This window comes from Culex pipiens, chromosome 2 (genome assembly GCF_016801865.2).
Source record: "Culex pipiens pallens isolate TS chromosome 2, TS_CPP_V2, whole genome shotgun sequence".
NCBI classification, from domain to species: Eukaryota; Metazoa; Arthropoda; class Insecta; order Diptera; family Culicidae; genus Culex; species Culex pipiens.
This window is the reverse complement of record NC_068938.1, coordinates 59,817,024-59,836,892: the sequence shown is the minus strand read 5'-3', so window position 1 is coordinate 59,836,892 and position 19,869 is coordinate 59,817,024. Positions and strand designations below refer to the sequence as shown.

Here is a 19,869-nt window from a genome sequence, read left to right as displayed (position 1 = left end):
TGAATAACACTTAAGTGCGTATAACTTTTGATATGAATGTCGGATCTTAAATCTTTTAAACTCGTTGGAAAGGTCTTTTGAATACCTTTCTAAAAATTTATAACATGACGGGGTTTCTTACCAAAAACACCCTTTTTATAATCTTCCGGACTTTTGTTAAAATCGTTTTTCTAGCATAACTGGTGAAGTACTTAACTAAACTTTATAATTTTCAATAGCGACTTATGGGACCCCGGTTCAGCCAGTGCCGAGATAATCCAGTGCAAATTTTGTTGATCAACATCCCACCACACACACAGACATTTGCTCAGAATTTGATTCTGAGTCGACATGTATATATCTTGAGTTTTTTTTGATAACGTCCTATAAACAAATGTAAACATTGAGTGTATCCCTTTCACACCTTATGTCAAAGTCCATCGGAGTAAGCGGGATACACTCAATGTTTACATTTGTTTATAGGACCTTATCAAAAAAAAGTCAAGATATGAAGGTGGGTCTAGGAGGTCAAATAAAGAATTTCGTTTTTCGAGTGATCTCAGTAAGGTGAGGAGGCAAAAAGTGAGTATGGTGAGAAAGGCAAAAAGTGATCAGAAATCAGGAGCAAAATTTGAACGGGGCGGTACGACATTGCTCTTACGGCCTTTCATTACACGCGTTCAAATTACAGTTTGTCTAGGAAACAGTTTGGCCAATGTTTGACAGATCCAAACGCGCTGGACACCAAACGCCCTTTACGCCCAGCAAAACTGGCAGTGTTGCAAGCACAAAACATACGTTGCCAGTGCCTATTTATTTTGCATCGGCCAGTCTGTTTCCCCTAGACAGTCTGTAGTTCAAATGGGACGAAAGGTCGTTAGAGCAATATCGTACCGCCCTTTCAAATGTTGCTCCAGAAATGGTTTTCAATCGTGTTTTTTTACCGATGTACATATAAGTTGGCATAGAGCTTTAGGACCCTATTTGAAAAGAACAATTGGGTCCTAAAATTAAGCTTGAATTGCTGATATTATTGTTCACAACGATAAAGCTTTATTTTCTGAGTACAATGACCCTTTGTACAACCGCAAAGGATTTAAAATGGATTTTTAATTCATTTTTTTAAAAATAACTTCGCGGCCCTTCTTGACGGAAAAGGTCCTACTTGACAGCTCGTTCCAAGGGTTGATCCATCGAAAAAAAAGTTGTATTGTCAATTTTTTTGCATTTAAATAAAAAAAAAGTGATCAGAAATGGTTTTTAAATGTGTTTTTTATTGCGGATTTCAGAGATTTTTAGACAATCATGCAATTCGTAGAAAGTTCTCCAACAAAGTGCACACCTCAAACTACAGCAGAAAAAAACTATCCAAGACACACACCCTAGTTTGAAACTGTTCTAAAGTGGTCGAAATGGGTCGAAAGCAACAAAGCTCAGTCGAGACACGCACCACTCTAGGCGAGAGAGGGGGGGAAGGGGTAGGATTTCAAGTGTGCAAATATTTGGTGTGCAGATATTATGTGCAAGGGTGGAGAATTTGGTGCAAAGTGTGCAATACCGTTGTACATAATAACTCACATATGGCTTTATGACCCTATTTAAAACTGCTTGTGGACTGAAATTAAGAGAATGTTTTTTTGATGTCGGTCTTTTCGGACATCATGACCAAACCCACTCATGATCCACAACTAAACAACACGTGATTGACGTTTCTCCATACCAGGGGGGTGACATTCTGTTTGACAGCGTACACAATCGTACAAAAAACAATCAATCGGCATCGACTGTTGTCAACAAAATTTCCATTAAATAAAATAAAATGTTTATTACGTTTTATATTATTATCTGCACAGCGCTCACAACCACTTCTGACCGCTTGCATTGGTAGTGTGCGTGAGGTCTGAGCAAAAATTTTATGACAGATCGAAAAAAAGTAGCTGGTGAAAATAAACATGGCACCCCCCTGGTCGTTTGACAGCCCAAACGAAAAACACAAAAAGAGGCAGATTCTCATCTCTTGTGGTGCAATTTGAGCTGAATTTTGCGTTTGTTTTTTAAAGTTTCCAAAAGTTTGCCGTATTTTGGAAAGTTTTGTTCATCGTCTGGCGTAAAAGTAGAACAACGAGCAATGTTTGCCGTGGTTAGGTGAAAAAGTTTTCAGGTGGTTCACGAGAAAATTCGAAATATTTTCCCCCTCCCAGGAAAGCAGGCAAAATATGAGGTATAAGCAACTTGTGTATTGATAAGAGAAAATCGCGTCAACATCTGGTTTGCTTTCGTTTGTTCCTCATAATTGTTGACCTAATTTGCAGCACAATTGCTGCCTGATATCGAGGCGCAATCAAGGGATCATTTTTGATAGGATTCGTTCTGCCCTCGAATGTTAACCGAATCTCGTGAACCCGTTCAAGCGATCTGGCCTTAATCTAATTAGAGAAATCGCGATGTTTTCATGTCGGATAGTGATTCCGATTCGCATTAGATGCGCTTTCCATCTTATGCTGAAAGTGCTTACGCGAGCCTTTTCCTCTGAATAATACGCGTGACTTAAGCCGTAAGCTAAAGTTGCTGATAAAGCGAAAGTCGCGCTCTCATTGCTGTTGTTTACATTGTGGCGTCGTCCCTTTAGATCTAATGCCTTGCTGCTCTTTCTTCCTAGAAAATGTTTGACCGGCCAAGATGTCGCGATTGGAGTCCCCTCTCAACGCAGCAGCTCCGGTTGCGCAGCCTGATCCAGATTTCCGGCCACAACATCGTGACGGACCACCCGAAATGTTCGGTGTACTTTACGCTGCACACGACCACGATGTCGGCGCCGTTCTACACCAGCGAGCCGCAGGACATCCACAGCAACATCATCTGGCCGGAGATTAACTGTCCGACGATGGTAAAGTCTTCGTTGCGGTGCGTTTGCGTTCGCGTGTGGCAGCACCGCCCGCCCGAGGAGAGTCCTCCGGCTGCTGCTGAGCCAGTTGGAGGGGAAGAGCACACAGAAGGTGATACGCAGCTGTTCCTGTGGGGCGTGTACTTTTCCGGGCTGGTTCCGCTGACGAGGAGAAGCGAAAAGCGACTAAAGGCCAACACGCTGGTTTTTCAAATGCACGGAGGTTTCTTCACGTCGGCCGAAAACATACTTGATGGGGACGAACCTGTGAGGCCGTCGTCAGCGTCGTCCTCCGTTAAAACACCAACTTCGTTTGCCAACAGCATCGAAGGCAAAAAGCTAGGCTTATTTTCCGATAAAACTGATTTACTCTGTGATAATAGCGATAGTAGTTCTCCTCTCAGTTGGTACGGCCCGAGCAGTGGCGGAAAAGCGCGGCCTGCCGTCAGTCCGACACCGACGGAAGCCGAAACGAACCTGAAGATCCGGTACCTCTTCATGGAGTTTCTCAGGACGGAGATTCGACCCAGCTACGACGTGCAACGGTTGCTCGCGGTTCAAGAACGCCAGCGTCGCATCAAGTACGAAAGCGAAAGCGCCAAAGAATTGACCGATCGGATCTGCATGAAGAGCGCGTACTGTCTCAACCTGGATCTGTTCACCGACAAGCAGCTCGTGTATCACGCGTCCACCTCAGCCAACCAGAACCGAGGCGGCATGGGACGACAGCTGAGCCGGTTGCTGTACCAGGAACGCGAACCCCTCAAGCCGGAAATTCTCCTCAAAGCCCAGGAACTGCGGCGTCAAATCGAGCTGGCTCGGTTCCGCAGCCGGATTCTGCTCCAGGAGAAGGAACGCATCCGGGGCAGCATCCGGCAGTTGCAGCACAAACTGCACACAATCATCGACCACAACATCGAGGGGGAATCGGCGCTGATGGCCAACTACCGGAACTACGGCCGCGAGAAGGAGGCGCTGTACCAGCAGAAGTTGGCCTACGCGAGCGAAAAAGAAAGCTACCGCGAGCTTAGGACAAAGGTGCTGGCCGCCAGGCATCGGCTGCTGCGGGGGCTGAACGAGATCTACTGCATAAGGAAGGTAAGTGAAGGTGTTCTTTTTACAGGTGAAGTTTCAGTATACCAGAACCGTGATGTTTTTTGATTCTCAAGAACGTGTTTCATTATTAATTTGCGACCTTGAAAGCCAACCATTTCATAAATTGTCTAATTTAAAAAAAAGGCGAATTCAAATAAAAAGGATTGAAGGATTTGAAAAAAAAAACACATTTTTCGACAGCATTTCAAATCAAATAAATCAGAAAAAATACAAAAATATTTGAAAAAAACCAAAATTTTAAATATTCTGAAATGTTGAAATTGAAAAATAGTAATACTCAAAAATTCTTAAATATAACAAAAAATATAAAATTTTGAAATAAAAAAATTCACTAAATCCAGAATTTCGACAAATTAAAATTTTTAAATACTTTAAAAGTTTTTTTTAAGAAATTAAGAATTTAAGAATTTAAGAATTTAAGAATTTAAGAATTTAAGAATTTAAGAATTTAAGAATTTAAGAATTTATGAATTTAAGAATTTAAGAATTTAAGAATTTAAGAATTTAAGAATTTAAGAATTTAAGAATTTAAGAATTTAAGAATTTAAGAATTTAAGAATTTAAGAATTTAAGAATTTAAGAATTTAAGAATTTAAGAATTTAAGAATTTAAGAATTTAAGAATTTAAGAATTTAAGAATTTAAGAATTTAAGAATTTAAGAATTTAAGAATTTAAGAATTTAAGAATTTATGAATTTAAGAATTTAAGAATTTAAGAATTTAAGAATTTAAGAATTTAAGAATTTAAGTATTTCAGAATTTCAGAATTTAAGAATTTAAGAATTTAAGAATTTAAGAATTTAAGAATTTAAGAATTTAAGAATTTAAGAATTTAAGAATTTAAGAATTTAAGAATTTAAGAATTTAAGAATTTAAGAATTTAAGAATTTAAGAATTTAAGAATTTAAGAATTTAAGAATTTAAGAATTTAAGAATTTAAGAATTTAAGAATTTAAGAATTTAAGAATTTAAGAATTTAAGAATTTAAGAATTTAAGAATTTAAGAATTTAAGAATTTAAGAATTTAAGAATTTAAGAATTTAAGAATTTAAGAATTTAAGAATTTAAGAATTTAAGAATTTAAGAATTTAAGAATTTAAGAATTTAAGAATTTAAGAATTTAAGAGTTTAAGAATTTAAGAATTTCAGAATTTCAGAATTTCAGAATTTAAGAGTTTAAGAATTTAAGAATTTAAAAATTTAAGAATTTAAGAATCTAAGAATTTAAGAATTTAAGAATTTAAGAATTTAAGAATTTAAGAATTTAAGAATTTAAGAATTTAAGAATGTAAGAATTTAAAAATTTAAAATTTAAGAATTTAAGAATTTAAGAATTTAAGAGTTTAAGAATTTAAAAATTAAATAATCTAAGCATATCAATATTTTATAATTTCAGATTTTCAGAATATCAGAACATCGGCTTTTCAAAGAATTCAATAATTCAGGAATTTTCGATATACGTATAATAGAATTTCTGAATTTTTGATTTTATTGTTTTTGAACATAAAAATTAAAAATTAAGAATTGATTTGCTGATTTCGAAAGTTTATGAACTTTTTTATATTTTGATCTTTTTAACACCCCGGGATCGGGAATTTTTTTGTTCAATAAATTCTCTTCTCTCACATAGACCAACAGTGGCACCACGTGCACGATCAACGACGTCGCCCTGCCGAACGCGGAATCGTACACGGACGCAACCCCGGCGCTGGCATTCAGCGTGGCCCTCGGCTATGTTGCGCACGCCGTCACGATGTGCTCCTCGATCCTGAATATTCCTGTTAGGTGGGTTGTCGCATAGTTAACTACCTTTCCTTTCGTTAAAAATTTATTTCTGTTTCAGAAATCCAATAAAATACGAAGGATCTCGATCAAAAATGGTTGACTGCATCAAGATGCTACCGACGGCAGACCGAGAGTAAGATCAATCGAATTTCTAGGTAATCTTCTCCACTTCACAATTCACCTCTCCCTCGCAGATTCCCGCTCTACTGCCGTTCTGGCCCGCCCACGAACGCCCTCCTGTACGCGGTGTTCCTCCTCAACCAGAACATCTCCCAGCTCAAGTACGCTCTCTGTCTGAGCCGGGGCGACCCGCGGGCCACACTCGCCAACCTGCACGAAATCATGAACGTCCCCTCGATCAACGTGCTCAGCCGCGACATCGAGGAACCGTTCCAGTCGATCCAGACGGCCACGTCCGGCTCTTCGTCGGTGGAGCTGGACGTTCCGATCGCGTTCAACCAGCTGGCGGTGACGGCACTCAAGGAGAGCAAATCGACGTCGAGGTGAGCAAACCCGTTGAGTTCACAAGTTGATCGAATATCTAACCACTCTTCCTTTCCGCGGGGTAGAATATCCCGCTCGGTGGACAACTACGGGGACAGGGAGGGCAAGGACGGCGGTGGCGGTGGCGGTGAGAAGCGCAACGGCAAGTTTGCGTCGGATCCAATTTTAGCGCAGGGACAGCTGCAGATCGAAACCGGGGCTTTCGACAAGAATAAGAACTTTTAACAACAACAGCAACAAGGTACGCTAGCGGGTTCCGGGGAGGTAGGACACTTTTGCGCGCGTGTACGTATGTATTCATCACGTAGTAATCTGTTATCGAATTTATGTATGGGAAATATTTATTCGGAATCAAACACGCGTTCAACCTTTTTTTTCCTGTAAAAATGTAACAGTAGAATTGGGACTTCATAATATATAACTAGCTGAAAAAAAGTTCAGTTTCAAATTTGAATTGATGACATTCCCTACTCCGACGTTTTGATACTTATCCAAGTTATGTGAGTCAATCCCGAGCTCAATTTGCGGTTTTCGTATGGTATGGATCGTGGACAATCGCCATATTTTGAAATTTTTCAAATCAAGACTAGCATTTTAAATGGGCGTAATATTCAATGTTTGGCCCTTTTAAAATGTTAGTCTTGACAAAATATTTTTTTCGAAAAGATCGGAAAATTTCACGAATGTTTCATGTTTTAACATTGATAATCGGACTATTAGTTGCTGAGATATCGTCATTAGAAAATGGTGGGTTATTTTGGTGAGATTAAGAAAACTTCAATTTTCGTGTTTCTTTTTCTTAAAGTGGCTCATCTCAGAAACCCGAGGTCCAATCTTCAATGTCTCTTAGACAATTTTATAGCAAATTTTCTGAACTTCCCAAAAAAATGTTTTTAGAAATGGTCACTTATGGTCACTATTTTTAAAAATTTAAAAACTGCAAATATTTCGCTAAAATCAAACTTTCGGTGGCTATATCTTGAAAACGGAGCCCTTTATCAAAAAATCTGTGAAGTACATTTCGATTGCAAATTCAATTTTGCATTAAAAAATGATGTCAAACTTGTTTTTGCATGAAACTTCGATTTTTTCCAAAAATCACTATTTTTCAAAAAATCATAACTCGGCGGCAGATTTTTTGACCATGTTTCTCTAAAATCTAAAAATCGAAAATCTAAAAATACATATTTTGGGAAATTGAGTTTTAGTGAAAAAAAGTTGATAAAAAAATCCGCAATTTTTTTTTCCGTGTACCTATATTTTTCTCAAAAGTCCTCAACAATACCTGCAATTTTGCCGAAGACACCAAATTGATCAGAAAATTCACTCAAAAGTTACAGCTGTTTGAATATTTACATACCATTTTTGTATGGACAGCAGCCAAAATTGTATGGAGCCTTGTATGGGTGAACCAATGACGCAAAATAGCTTATTTGGTCATAGGAAAGGCCCCCACAAAGTTTAAGTCAAATAAAAAAATACAAAAAATAAAAATGGTCGAAATCGGCCGACTTCGTAAAGAGTTGCTCACCTTCTATTCAAGCAAAGTAAGAAGCAGAGAAGGGACGCGGTCAAGTAAAGTGGCTTATTGAAATTATAAAATTTAAAAGTTTAAAGACAGCCAAACTAGGATTTTTTGTTAAAATCTATTTTTCCTAAAAGAGCACTTAGAAGATACCCTCCCTGTAAGTGTTTATGAATTGATCCCATTTGAAAGGTTCTCCAAATCTCTGAATTGCAAATGTAATATGAACAGAACAAATGAGAAGGAACGATTTTTGGGCTTTTCTTCACCCTCTCTGGCTTGCTTTCGTTGCCCATTTGAAAATTTCCTTGACCCCTTAACTGCCCATGTTCGCATAAATGTCCCATAAGCAAAAACAACAAGCTGAGAAACAAAGCAAATGAAGTTTGTCCCACACATAAGGCTACGTGTTAAGTTTTCGCGAAAAAAACTGGATTTGCTCCAGATTTCTAGAACAAAGTACTAGATGTTGTCGGTGTAACATTCTCCAGAATGTGGTTCCAAAGATCATGTGTAACAATGGTTTGCTATGATTTATGCTAAATACCACAGTAGGCTTTTCTGAAAGAGCACACGATGTTGAGCCAAACTGCATCAATAACTCAAAAACGATGAAAATGCATATGGGACATTTATGCGATCAGGGACAGTTATGTATGATGAAGGTTTTTTGAATCCAATATGGCGGTGCTGACATTATGAAAAATTACGTTTGGTAATTTAATAGGTAATCCACCATTAATATTTCACTAAAATGCGGTCGCAAAATTTGAACATAAAATTTTAAATTTTAACATTAAAGGTACAAAAATACAAAAAAAAATGAAAAATATAAAAAAAATCGCAACTTCGGGCAAATTAGCCTCCTGTAGTACAAGAAAGTAAATGTTGGACCCGGTCTAAAAAAAATCGAAAAAGAAATTTGCAATTGCCTCAGCAATCAAGCCTTCGGACACAAAGTTTCGAAAAGAATCTCGCATTCGAGAACGTCAAAGCAATGATGTAGAGCGAACTTTTTTTTAAACAGTTAAAATATTTAATAATAAATAATAAAAAAAATGATTTTTTACTCTATTCACAAAATAAAACCTCGAGCAAAAAAAAAAAAATAAGTTCTACATTTAAAAAAACGAAAACCTAAAACTTTTTTTTTTTTTTCTTAACTTATTTTTATTAGGTCCTTTTAGGTGCTGTGACCAGGTTGGGACCGAGGATCAGTAAAACAAGATATAATAAACAAAAAAAAACTTCTTAAATTCCATACTTGGAAATCATGTAACTGACGAGCGTTACTTGGTCCAAGCGGGTCTTGCAGGTCTTGAACCTGCCGATGTACTCGGAGAAAATCCCCCACAGCTCAGCCGAACTGTAGAGTACCTCCCCGGCTTCCTTCTCCGTGGCTCCACCGTCTCGGGGGGCACCTTGGCTGCTTCCTGCGGGTCGAGGGCGATCCTTCAATTTTCCGTCCGGAACTGCGCCTGGCAGCGGAGGGAACTCCGCCGGCGTGAACGCCGGAACTGCTGGGCTCTGCTTCTCCGCCTTCCTTGCCGGCGGTTTTGGTTTCGACGCCTGCTGTCTCCGCTGGATGAAATCCGCACGCTTGGGGCAGCTGCGGTCCGTAGCTTCGTGGGCACCAGAGCAGTTGGCACACCGCTTTGGCTGGTCTTCCTGGACTTCGCACTCGTCCGTCTTGTGGGGACCTCCACAGTTGTTGCACCTCCCCTTGAGGTGACAGTTCCTAGTTCCATGACCCAGCTGCAAGCAGTTCCTGCACTGGGTCACGTTCGGTCGCTTGTTCCGGTAGGCCTCCCACCGGATGTGAAATCTTCTCAAGCGCTTGATTTCACTCAGCTGCTTGAGGCTGGTGTACCCCTTGGGGAACGTAACAATGTACGGAGTTTCCTCTGACGAGGCGAACTCTCCCTTTCTGTTGATGTTCTGTTCACCTCCACAGCATCCAGGTTTTGCGATTCCTTGAGGTTCTTCTTGACGAATTCAGGTGAAGCCGACGGAAGTCCTCGGACGACGACGCGGAGTTGCCGCTCGCTTCGTTTCTCGTGGGTGTAGAACTCCACTTTGTTCGCAATCAAGTGGGCCCGCGCGGTCTCAAAACGCTCCTCGGAGGAACACAGCAATTTGATCCCAAACGGAGTTAGCTTGTAACTTGGCTTCGTTGTGCACGGCGACATTACACTCCTCAGCTTGGCGTAGCTCGTATTCTTTACCACCAGAGGTGGTGGTTTCTTGGCCACTGGAACCACTGGAACCGGTGGGACGCTTCCTTTTCCGGCTGGGATACCATTGTTATTGTTGTTGTTCCCCGCCAGCGGGCTGAACTTGTTATTGTTGAGAAGATTCTCCTCTGGGCCATCCCCGACAACGGCTCCGTTGCTGGTCTTCCTCCGCTTCCCCGTTCCATTTACGGAACGAAACTCGTCCCCGTCGGAGGATTCTTCCACCTCCATCCGTAAGCACTGTGCCGCGCCACGAAAACAGCAGAAAAAACAACCGCTGTCTCCGGCTGTCAGACGTAAACTGAAAACCTAAAACTTAGTATCGAGAAAACCGAAGAAACGCGGTCAAGAAATGTTGGGCGTTCCTTTAGTTACCTCCGTAAGAAATGTTGAGATTTCGGTTTGACCGTCTGATACCGCGCACTCGAGATTCTTGAGGGTAAAAAAGATTAAAATATTCAAAACTTCAAAATGCTAAAATAAAAAGCACAAATTCAAAAATTGAAGAATATATACATTTAAGAACTAAAAAAATTAAGATGTAAAAAATCCGTGACCAAAAATGCTAAAATTTAAATGTTCTAAAACACTAATATTTTGAAATTTAAAAAAAATCCAAATCTTTTACTCTTTAATTCAAATTTCTAAATTTTCAAAAATTCTTAGCATCAAAAATCCTTAAATTCTTCAATTTTTTAAATCATAAGTAACATTTTAAATTCTAAAAATTCAAAAAAATAAAGGTCATAATTTAGGTTACAAACAAGTTTCTTGATCCACGAATCTTTAAAATCTTGATTTAATGATTATTTCTTAAAATTTTACAACTGTATTTTTAATGTTGAAAACTTTCAATTTTTTTCAATTTTTGATGTTTTTTAACTTTTGAAGTTTTTTTTTTTCAATTTGGGTTTTGTTGCATTTTAGATTTGGTTTAATAGGCATTCCACGCTTTGATTTATTTTAAATTTTTAAGAATATTTGTTCATTTTTAATTTCTGATTTTAGTTTTCACTAATCTGGAGTTTTTTTTAAGGTCCAATAAACCAAATTTTCATTTTTTGCTTTTAGGGTGTTTTTTAATACCCCTGACTCAAGGCGGTTACAAAAACACCCAAAAAGCAAAAACTGGAAATTTGATTTATTGGGCCTTTTTAAAAAAAAACTCCAGACTTAACGGTGCACATCAACCAGAGCCTTTGCATAAAGATTGTTGTTACAGATATTTGAAACGAAGTTGACTTTATAGCTGTCGGCCACCATTGCTAGTACCAACCACTAGTGTCTTCCTTTTATCTACAAGGACTTCGCCGCCCTGGGCTCCTAAGTGTATGAAAGTATGGCACGGAGCGACGGCGCCGAATACCCATATTTACACAAAGAATTTTAGAGCGCCCGCCGCGGGATTCGAACCGGCGACCTCTGGATTATGAGTCCAGTGCGCGGTCCGATTGATCCACACGGGCGGGACAGATATTTAAGTATTTTAAAACTACGGAAACTATCGATATATTTTTAATTTTTTTTTTTCAATAGACTTCAAAATTTCAATGGAATTTAAAGTGCATTCTCCTGCGTTTAGAATCATTTTTAGCATGTCTGGGTTGATTTAAAAAAAAAATGAATTTTTGAAATTTTTCGATGTTTATTATCGCAATCTTTTATTCGCCGAAATTTTTCTTTTCGTCAAATCTTACATTTTTGAAAACTAATGATTGCAAAACGTCTCACTCGTTGCATTTTAAGACACTTTTTCCTTGCAAATTTTGAAACTATGGCTTGTTATTTCAATATTTATATACGGTAGTTGTTCGGTACCTGGGCTGCTTTTTAACTGGGCGCTCGATAACTGGGCCGTAGCCCAGTTAAAAATCAGACAAACGTCAAAAAACCAAAACAAACCGAAATCACCGAGGGGATAATGGATGCATAAATCATGTCCAACAAATAAATAAAACTTGTTTCAAACTTGTATGTAATTTCAAGTCACAATTAGAGAAATATGAAAAGTAATCATTGTAATTAAATTGGAGTGACTTTTATTTTTATATTTCATCAAAAAATATTATGCATCGGTAGTCCCCTCGTTATTTTTCGTTCAGCCGAGTTAGCGAACAGCATTCGGTGACTGGGCTACGTTCTCAGCCCAGTTACCGAACAACGACTGTATTTAATTTTTTAATAGAGACGTGGCGTTACATCGTGCTGCCATCTGGTTTTTTTAAAATGCAAAAGTGGAAAAGTGCTGAGTCATTGTCTAAAAATAGACGGCGTCCTATCTCGCCCAGCAAAATCAAGTCGATAAAGTAGTCGGTTTCGACGGAGAAAAAGTAGAAAACGTGGTCTGAAAATAGCGACGCCATCCCCCTATGGAAGAGGAAAGCTTACAAAGTTCTAAATCACTTTTTTGAGGTATTTGAACTGTATATCTGCGCGTGAAATCTTATAAAATATCAGAATTTCTTTTAAATGTGAAAACTATATTTTTTTATGCAAAATTTGAAATTATGTTTTGTTTGTTCCTAAATCAGTAAAGTATTAGACTATGACAAACAAACAAACATCTTGACAGTTTGCCTGCTTTGTTTGTTTGCAGAAACGTCAGCCTACATACAAGTTTTCGAGTTTGACAAACTGTCAAACACAGAAAAGTGCGAGTTTGTTTGCCATAGTCTAATAGCCCCTTAAGACGCTTTTGATTAATTTTTAAGGGAATTTCGGACCATGAAACGCAATAAAAAGTTTGCTTTTTTATTCATTGTTATTTATTATTTATATGTATTGTATTATTATCCAGATTTTGTGTATTTTTAAAATAAAACAACTTTTCATTTTCTTTTAACACAATTTTACGATATATCTATTCAACAATATTTATATATAGAGCTTATGTTTATTAACCTGTCCACAAACAAATCTACAAATATTACAAATTTTTTACTTATGTTTTACTTTTCCTCATTCTTACTTGCTTTTTCGCTTTTGTCTCCTTACTTGTGTATTTTTTCTTTACTATGTATATATTTTCGCTCTTAATATTTTTCCATTGTTTAATTTTATATATACTTTATAATCTGCATTCCTTTCTTTTTCCTCTGTTATTTTGTAAATGTATGTATATTCTTGCATCGCATCTCTTTCGCGCTCGCTCTTTCTCGCATACACTTAACCGTTAAATTTACGCTAATTTTCATCGCTCGCTCGCTTGTGTTTTTGCCATCCTTCATTTTGCTCATTTACTGTGTGTTCTCACTTGTTTTTTTTTTTCATTTCTGTGTTTAAATGTATATTTTGTGAATCTGCGCCTTCTGCTTTCTTTATTTTACTTCCTGGCAATTGTATAATATATATATAGAGGAAAGTGTGTGTGTGGGTGTTTGTGTATAGCTCTCTCTTTGAGAAAGCACAGTGAGTGAGATAGCAATGAAGACAAAACTAATGACGAAAAATACGCTTTCTTTTTAATAATAAAAAGGAATGAATGCTTCTTCTTCTTCTTCTTCTTCTTTTACTCGTGTGACCTAAGATGAACGAATAAACGAGATGTTTGAGGGGGTGTGAAAGGTGTCGTTTGTGTGGGCGATGTATGATCTCTTTAATGTAGATTTGTTTAGCGTGTGAGTGTGTGTGTAGGGGGAGAGGAGGGGTGAAGGAATTACATTAGATTATATTTTACATGTCAATATTTTACAAGTAATGCTTTAGCTTTTGTTTGTTGCGCCATGCCACACAACACGCACTGTGTTTTTGTTTTCCTGCAGCAGCAGCATTTTCGTTTTTTAACGGGGAAGCAAATACGTTTTCGTTTCATTTCATAAATGTGTGTGAGAGTGTTTGTGTGTTGTGTTTTGCGTGAGTGTTTTTTTTTTTTTTTTTTATTAAATTAAATTCAATATTTATAAATATTTTACCACTGCAATTGCGTGTAAATTTTTTTGTTATTTTTCCCACTCAGTTGCGTTCTTGTTTGCTACTTTCTTAAACACTCATTCGTCAATCTAGCCCCGCCGCCGCCGCGTGCGCGATGGATGAGAAGTAATGATGTGAAACGCATTTTCAATGGTATTTCGATCTTAATAAATGTAATTTGTAGTATTAATTTATTCAATAATTTACTTCTGATTCTTAGTTTTGCATTTTGTTTGTATTCTACAATAATAAGAAATAGATTGTGTGTGTGTTTGTATACATGATCAGTAAATACAGAGCGTTTTTTGCTTTTTTTCAATTAATCGTATTGAGTGGTTTCATTACTGCATGCTAGAACTAAACTCTATGTCACTGTGTCAGTTCATGTTTGTTGGTGTGATTGTGAGTTGATGTGAGTGCGTGTTTGTGGGTTATTTTGACTAAACCTGCATCGTTTCAAAAGTGTTGTGAATGTGTGTGCAACATGGAAAATGGTTCTACTCGATTTAAAAGCAAACTTTGTTGGAAAAGCAAACTAAGTTTGCAAAACAACTAGTAATATCAGCCCTAAAAAAAGCTGACTGTTTACATTTGATACAAGGAGCTCTCTTAACCAATGCATAAAACACATTCCTACATAGGATAATTGTTCCAGTTTCAACATGGATGAAAAACAAATAACCAAAAAAAAAATACAACTAAAGGAGCTATTACACTACCGCAAAGAAACAAACTCGCCCTTTTTGACAGTTTGCCACATTGCCTGCTTTGTTTGTTTGCCTGGATTTGTTTGTACAAACGTCAGCCTGCATACATTTCGCCTTGTTTGTGAGATTGTTGCAAATAAGTTTGCGAGTTTGGCAAACTGTCAAACACGAAAAAGTGTGAGTTTGTTTGTTTGCGGTAGTGTAATAGCTCCTTAAAGCTGACACTGTAGATTGTTGAAAATTTGTATAAGTTTTGTCTGTTGCGCTATCAGAGGATTAAGAAGAATTGTAGAGTTTTTCTCTAGGATAATTGTAAATATTTCATCTGTTAAATCTTGTTGTTTATTTTATCAACTATTAAATGATTCATTATAAAACGTGAGGTTTATTTTTGCATATTTTGTGAAATGTCAATGAAAAAAACGCGCTTTAGCTCGTTTAAAAAAAAAGTTATCAATTATTTTATTGTGTAAAGACTGAAGCTAGCTTCAAAATGGGTCCAAATATGCATCAGAATTAAAACACTTCGCCTGGTTCAGACAAATCGAAATAGGGGAAATATACCCTTTTTCTTACATTTCTTTTCTTAGTCTAAAGACCATCCATTATCTACGTGTTAATCTTTTTTTGTATGGAGCATGGACAATCGCGAAACCTTGTAAAGTAAAAAGTAAATCTTTCCCTGTTCCTGAGGGGAACACCCGTGAAGAGTATCGGGGCCGGCATTTACAAAGCGGATTCAGTGACAGTTTAGTTATCAACTTAATGTTAACATTTTAAGGTTAATGTTAACATTCCGTAGGTTGTTTTTCTAAGGTGTCGTGATAAGGTCCAGTTTGTGATGGTACACTACCTTTCCTTTACTAAACAATCGAATCCAGAAGGGAAAAGATCACCAGTTGTATTGGTACGAGCCGGGATTTAAACCCCGATCTACCGCTTATGAGGCGGAAGCGTTACCATTGGGCTACGTGGCTCGGTCAAACCTTGCCACTCGATTTATTTATTTAAAAAAAAATCAAGCCAAATTGTTTAACTATAAAACATACGCAAAATTTGAAAATATTTTCAAAATGCTTAAAACTTCTATACAAAATGTGCCCTTCCCAAAACATGACATCCTACAATGCCATCGAAAAAGCGCTTCCCTAACACGGATGTGAAATTAAAGTACCATAAATGCATAAAATTTTGAAAACTGCCAATTATTGAAAATAACGCTTTTATGCCAAATCGAGTATGGACACCTCAAAAGTAACTAAATTAAAAAAATTTTGCATAATTTTACCTGAAAATGCTTGAAACTCATAAAAAGTGCAGTTTATCAAAATTTTATAAAAGTTTTTTTCGACTTAGAAGTCAATTTTACATAGAAAAAAGATTTAACTCAAAAAACTACATTTGTTCTCATGAAAACACATAGAAACATCCATGTATTGAAATTAAAAAAAGGATGGAGTTTGCTCTCTCATTCAATCTGATTTTAATTTCAAATATAAATCATAATGCTTTTATTTAATTCAAATAGGCTTTGGAAGATTTGACTTTTATTTTACTATTTTACCAAATTAAAATAATTTTTATTTATAACATATTTTTTCAAAAATAATATTTTTTTAAAATAACTTATATTTAAACATTATATGGCTGGAATCAGAGTGAGGTTATTTTTAATAACTATTTGTGAATAATAAATACACTCCGTTAAGTCTAAAACAATAATAAAGTTTTCAAGGTAGCTTCAGAAGGTTTGATTATAATAAGTTTGTTTTATATATCTTTCAAATTTTTCAATTTCCAAGATTGTGTAGTTCATTTTAACAATCGGTAAAATTCTCAAAAATTAAAACGTATATGAATTTTTCTGGAAGGCCGAGGAATTAATTTCTTAACCAAGTACAAGTTCTTCTTAATGAGATGTCAGATAAAATATTCAGTTATTGAGCTTGACAAAATATTCAGTTATTGAGCCATGAAACAAATATCACAAATATTGAATAACAAATTGACAAAAATTCTTGCAAAATTATCAAAATCAAAAATGATATTTTAAATTGTTAAAAGCACTCAATTCCAAATCAAAACTTGGATAGGTACTTTATATGAATAAAATAAACAAAAAAAGATATTGAATAAAAAGTATTTTTCTGTTTAGTAAATTCGCGAAATCCGCGCCATCGCTGACTAATACCGCGCCAAATCCGCGAAAGTGTAACCACACTGAATTTCATACAAATCAAAAAATACAAAAATAAAATAAAATCACCACTAAAAACTATTTTACTGAAACCTACAGTACTTTTTCAAAACAACTAATGCGCCATGGGTTTCCAATGTAGATAGGACCTTTCCCAAAGGAAGCGAGAAATTAAAGATTTAAGAAGATGCACTGGATCATTCCTTACCACCGGGAACACAAATCTCGATCGACTGGGTGATTGCCTGTTACAATACCAAGGGACCATCCATAAACAACGTGGACAGTTTTTTTTAAATCTCCAAAAGGCGGGCATTTTAGGACGAAATACAACCCAAAGCAACCATCGAGGAAGAGATTCTTCGAGATAGCGAGGACATTGGGGAAGGAGCATCGAAGTAGGGAATGAAGATTCTATTGAGATAGCGAAAATTGACAACCAGAGAGTGGACTGCAGCCGTGACCGGTGGTTAGAGGGTGACGATTCTCGAGATTTTGAATTTCCCGGGAATCGAGAGTTGAATTTGGTAATTTCCCGGGAATTCCCGGGACCCGGGAGTTTTTTTAACTATGCCAATAGTCCCAATAATTTAGAAAGGAAAAGTCATACAAGATCGTTTTTTTTTGCTTTTTGGGACTCAAAATTGTAGTTTAAAGTGATTACGAGTCTTAATTCGCACACAGTGATTTTTCAAAAGTTGTTGCATGCACTTGTTATTAGATTTTTGTGAAATAAAAAATAGCAAATATATAATTTCCCAGTATCGCAATATGATACATAACAGCTTAAAACAACAATTTGAAACTGTTTTTTTCAGTGTTGGAATTCGAGCGAGAAGAAGGAAAGCATTTCTCGCTCGCGAACGAGGGAGAGAACTTGTAGTACTTTTCTCTTCTCGCTCGCGCTCGCATTTTCGTTCGCGTTCTCGCTCTCGACGCGAGCGCTCGCGAGCGCCTCTGGCTATCCGTTCGTCCCAAGCTAGCAATTTGTTTATCAGGCTTATGAATACGGACCAGGCGATGGTATAAAGGTGTAACTTCAATCGCTGTGTTGTTTTTTGTTCGTTCAACTTCTCGCGAACGGGCAATTCTGGCTCGCGAGAAAGCCCGTTCGCGAGCGGAGGAGAGCACGGGCAATCGGTGAGTTTCTCTCGGCAGCTCGAGACTCGCGGCGAGAACTCGAGAGAGAGAAATTTTTCTCGCGAGAGCGCGATAATACCAACACTGGTTTTTTTTTTATCTTGTTTAAGGTCAACTGAAAATATTAATTGAAGAAATATTTACAATTATTAGGAAAACTCGAATGTTGATGAAAATGAAATTATGGAAATCGAACATTTTGAAAAGGGTTTTCCCTATTACAAATAATAAAACAAGAATAATAAAAAAACTTTATGTTTCATTTCTAGGATGTAACTGCTAAGTATACTTTAAGGTAAATTTTTTGGGCACATTTTTTGGGCTTGTCTCAATTATAGTTATTGGAACGTACGACGAGTTAACATCCAATGTTCTAAACCATTTAGAATTTTTCAAATGTTTCTGATTAGTTTATAACATTTTGCTTCCAGAGGTCCAAAAATGGTCGATTTCCCGGGAATTCCCGCACGTCACTCTCTACCGGTGGTGTAGTGGCGAGCGTGGTAGCCTCGCACCCCAGTTGGACTGGGTTCGATCCCAGACGGTCCCGGTGGCATTTTTTCGAGACGAGATTTGTGGTCTAACCTAGAGGTTAGGTCGTCTCGCTGGGTTTGCAATTGATATTTTAACAATGAATTACAATAGGCGATGGAAATGTCACGATTTAAACCAATGCTTGCACTTCGTTCGAAATTTGTCAATATCAAAAATTTCATTGAAAGCAACAAAAAAATACAATACAAATTACAATTTTACGTGAAATTGCATACTAGTTTTTTGATGGGTTCACATTTCCAAAGTTAATGATTCCGATCGAAATAGTGCGATCTACAGTTTTCGATCATTTGCAGTTCAATTCTGATTTGTCGCTGAAATCGCTTTGTTCACCAAGCAACATAAAGGAGAGAAAGAGTGTGTTTTAGAGAATCGTCATTTCAAAAAGAATGAAATAAAGGTTTTTTTGCAATATATTTTTTTTCTCATTCAGAACTGTTACACAATCAACAGAGCTTTGCATTATAATGCGTGGTTGAACAGATAAAATATATTTTACAGATATTTAAATATTCTCTACTAAAAAATACTCCACAATCATCTGTAGTTGAAACTTCCGACTGGCCCTTATCAACTTTGCAGTAATGTATTTCATACTTCACAATGTAACCATCTTTGTTTTGCGCACAATAAAAAAAATTAACACTTTACGAACGATTAGCTGACTGAGGTTGAACAAACAAAAAACAAACGGAACGCGCATGTGTGTGGGTTTGTGTGAGTGTAAGTGTGAGTGTGTGAGTTGTAGCTAATAAACCCAAATCCCCTAGAAAAAAAACCCCAACATCCCCTCGCTTCCCCTTCCGTCCCGCAGCTCAGTACAGCGAAATAGTTACCACGGATATCTCCAGATTGCTGTCGTCGTCCGACGACACAAACTCGTCCAGACTGCAGTCGCTGTTGGTCGTGAGGATGCCTTCACTGGCGGCGTACGAATCGTCATCCTCCGGGGCCGCCGTCCCGCCGCTTCCGGTGCCACTTGGTCCCGCACCGGGCTGCTGCTGTCTGGAGCGAGTGTATCGCCCTCCTCCGCTCGGGTGCGCCTCAACTGCCGTAGCTCGGTTGCCCGTCTTCGTAGTCGTCTGCATCGCAACAGCAGCACCGCCGGCACCACCGGCGATCCCCTCCGACTCTCCGGTTCCCACCGGCGTCGTCGAAAGCGGATCGACCTCTTCGCTAAACAGCGGATCGTCCCCGCTGCTGCTGCTAGCCTTGCTGTTTTCGTCCACTAGCGTGGTGTGGCCGGCGCGCCCGAGGACATCGATGACCACGTTGTTGTTGTTGTTGTTGTTGTTCGTGTCATCGTCCTCCTCGGCACTGTCGCTGTCGTCCTC

At 37.7% G+C, this 19,869-nt stretch overlaps 1 protein-coding gene across 2 annotated transcripts; it reads left to right on the top strand.

Moving 5' to 3' along the window:
* Positions 1-1,999: 1,999 nt before the first annotated feature.
* On the top strand, positions 2,000-6,702 carry LOC120413629 (UV radiation resistance-associated gene protein). 2 transcript variants are annotated; one of them, XM_039574539.2, is made up of 6 exons: positions 2,000-2,200; positions 2,639-3,961; positions 5,610-5,764; positions 5,823-5,897; positions 5,959-6,267; positions 6,334-6,702. In XM_039574539.2, the coding sequence occupies exons 2-6, from the start codon at positions 2,642-2,644 to the stop codon at positions 6,491-6,493; spliced, it is 2,019 nt and encodes a 672-aa protein (XP_039430473.1). In that variant the 5' UTR covers positions 2,000-2,200; positions 2,639-2,641; the 3' UTR covers positions 6,494-6,702. The 2 variants fall into 2 exon arrangements, with proteins under 2 accessions (XP_039430473.1, XP_052564257.1); XM_052708297.1 differs by lacking the exon at positions 2,000-2,200 and adding an exon at positions 2,418-2,533.
* The last annotated feature ends 13,167 nt before the right edge of the window (positions 6,703-19,869 follow it).

Coding starts and splice junctions, on each gene's coding strand:
- LOC120413629 (XM_039574539.2), top strand. CDS start 2,642: ATGTTTGACCGGCCAAGATGTCGCGATTGGAGTCCCCTCTCAACGCAG. Junction 5,765..5,822: donor ATCCTGAATATTCCTGTTAG/GTGGGTTGTCGC, acceptor TTTCTGTTTCAG/AAATCCAATAAAATACGAAG. Junction 6,268..6,333: donor GAGAGCAAATCGACGTCGAG/GTGAGCAAACCC, acceptor TCCGCGGGGTAG/AATATCCCGCTCGGTGGACA.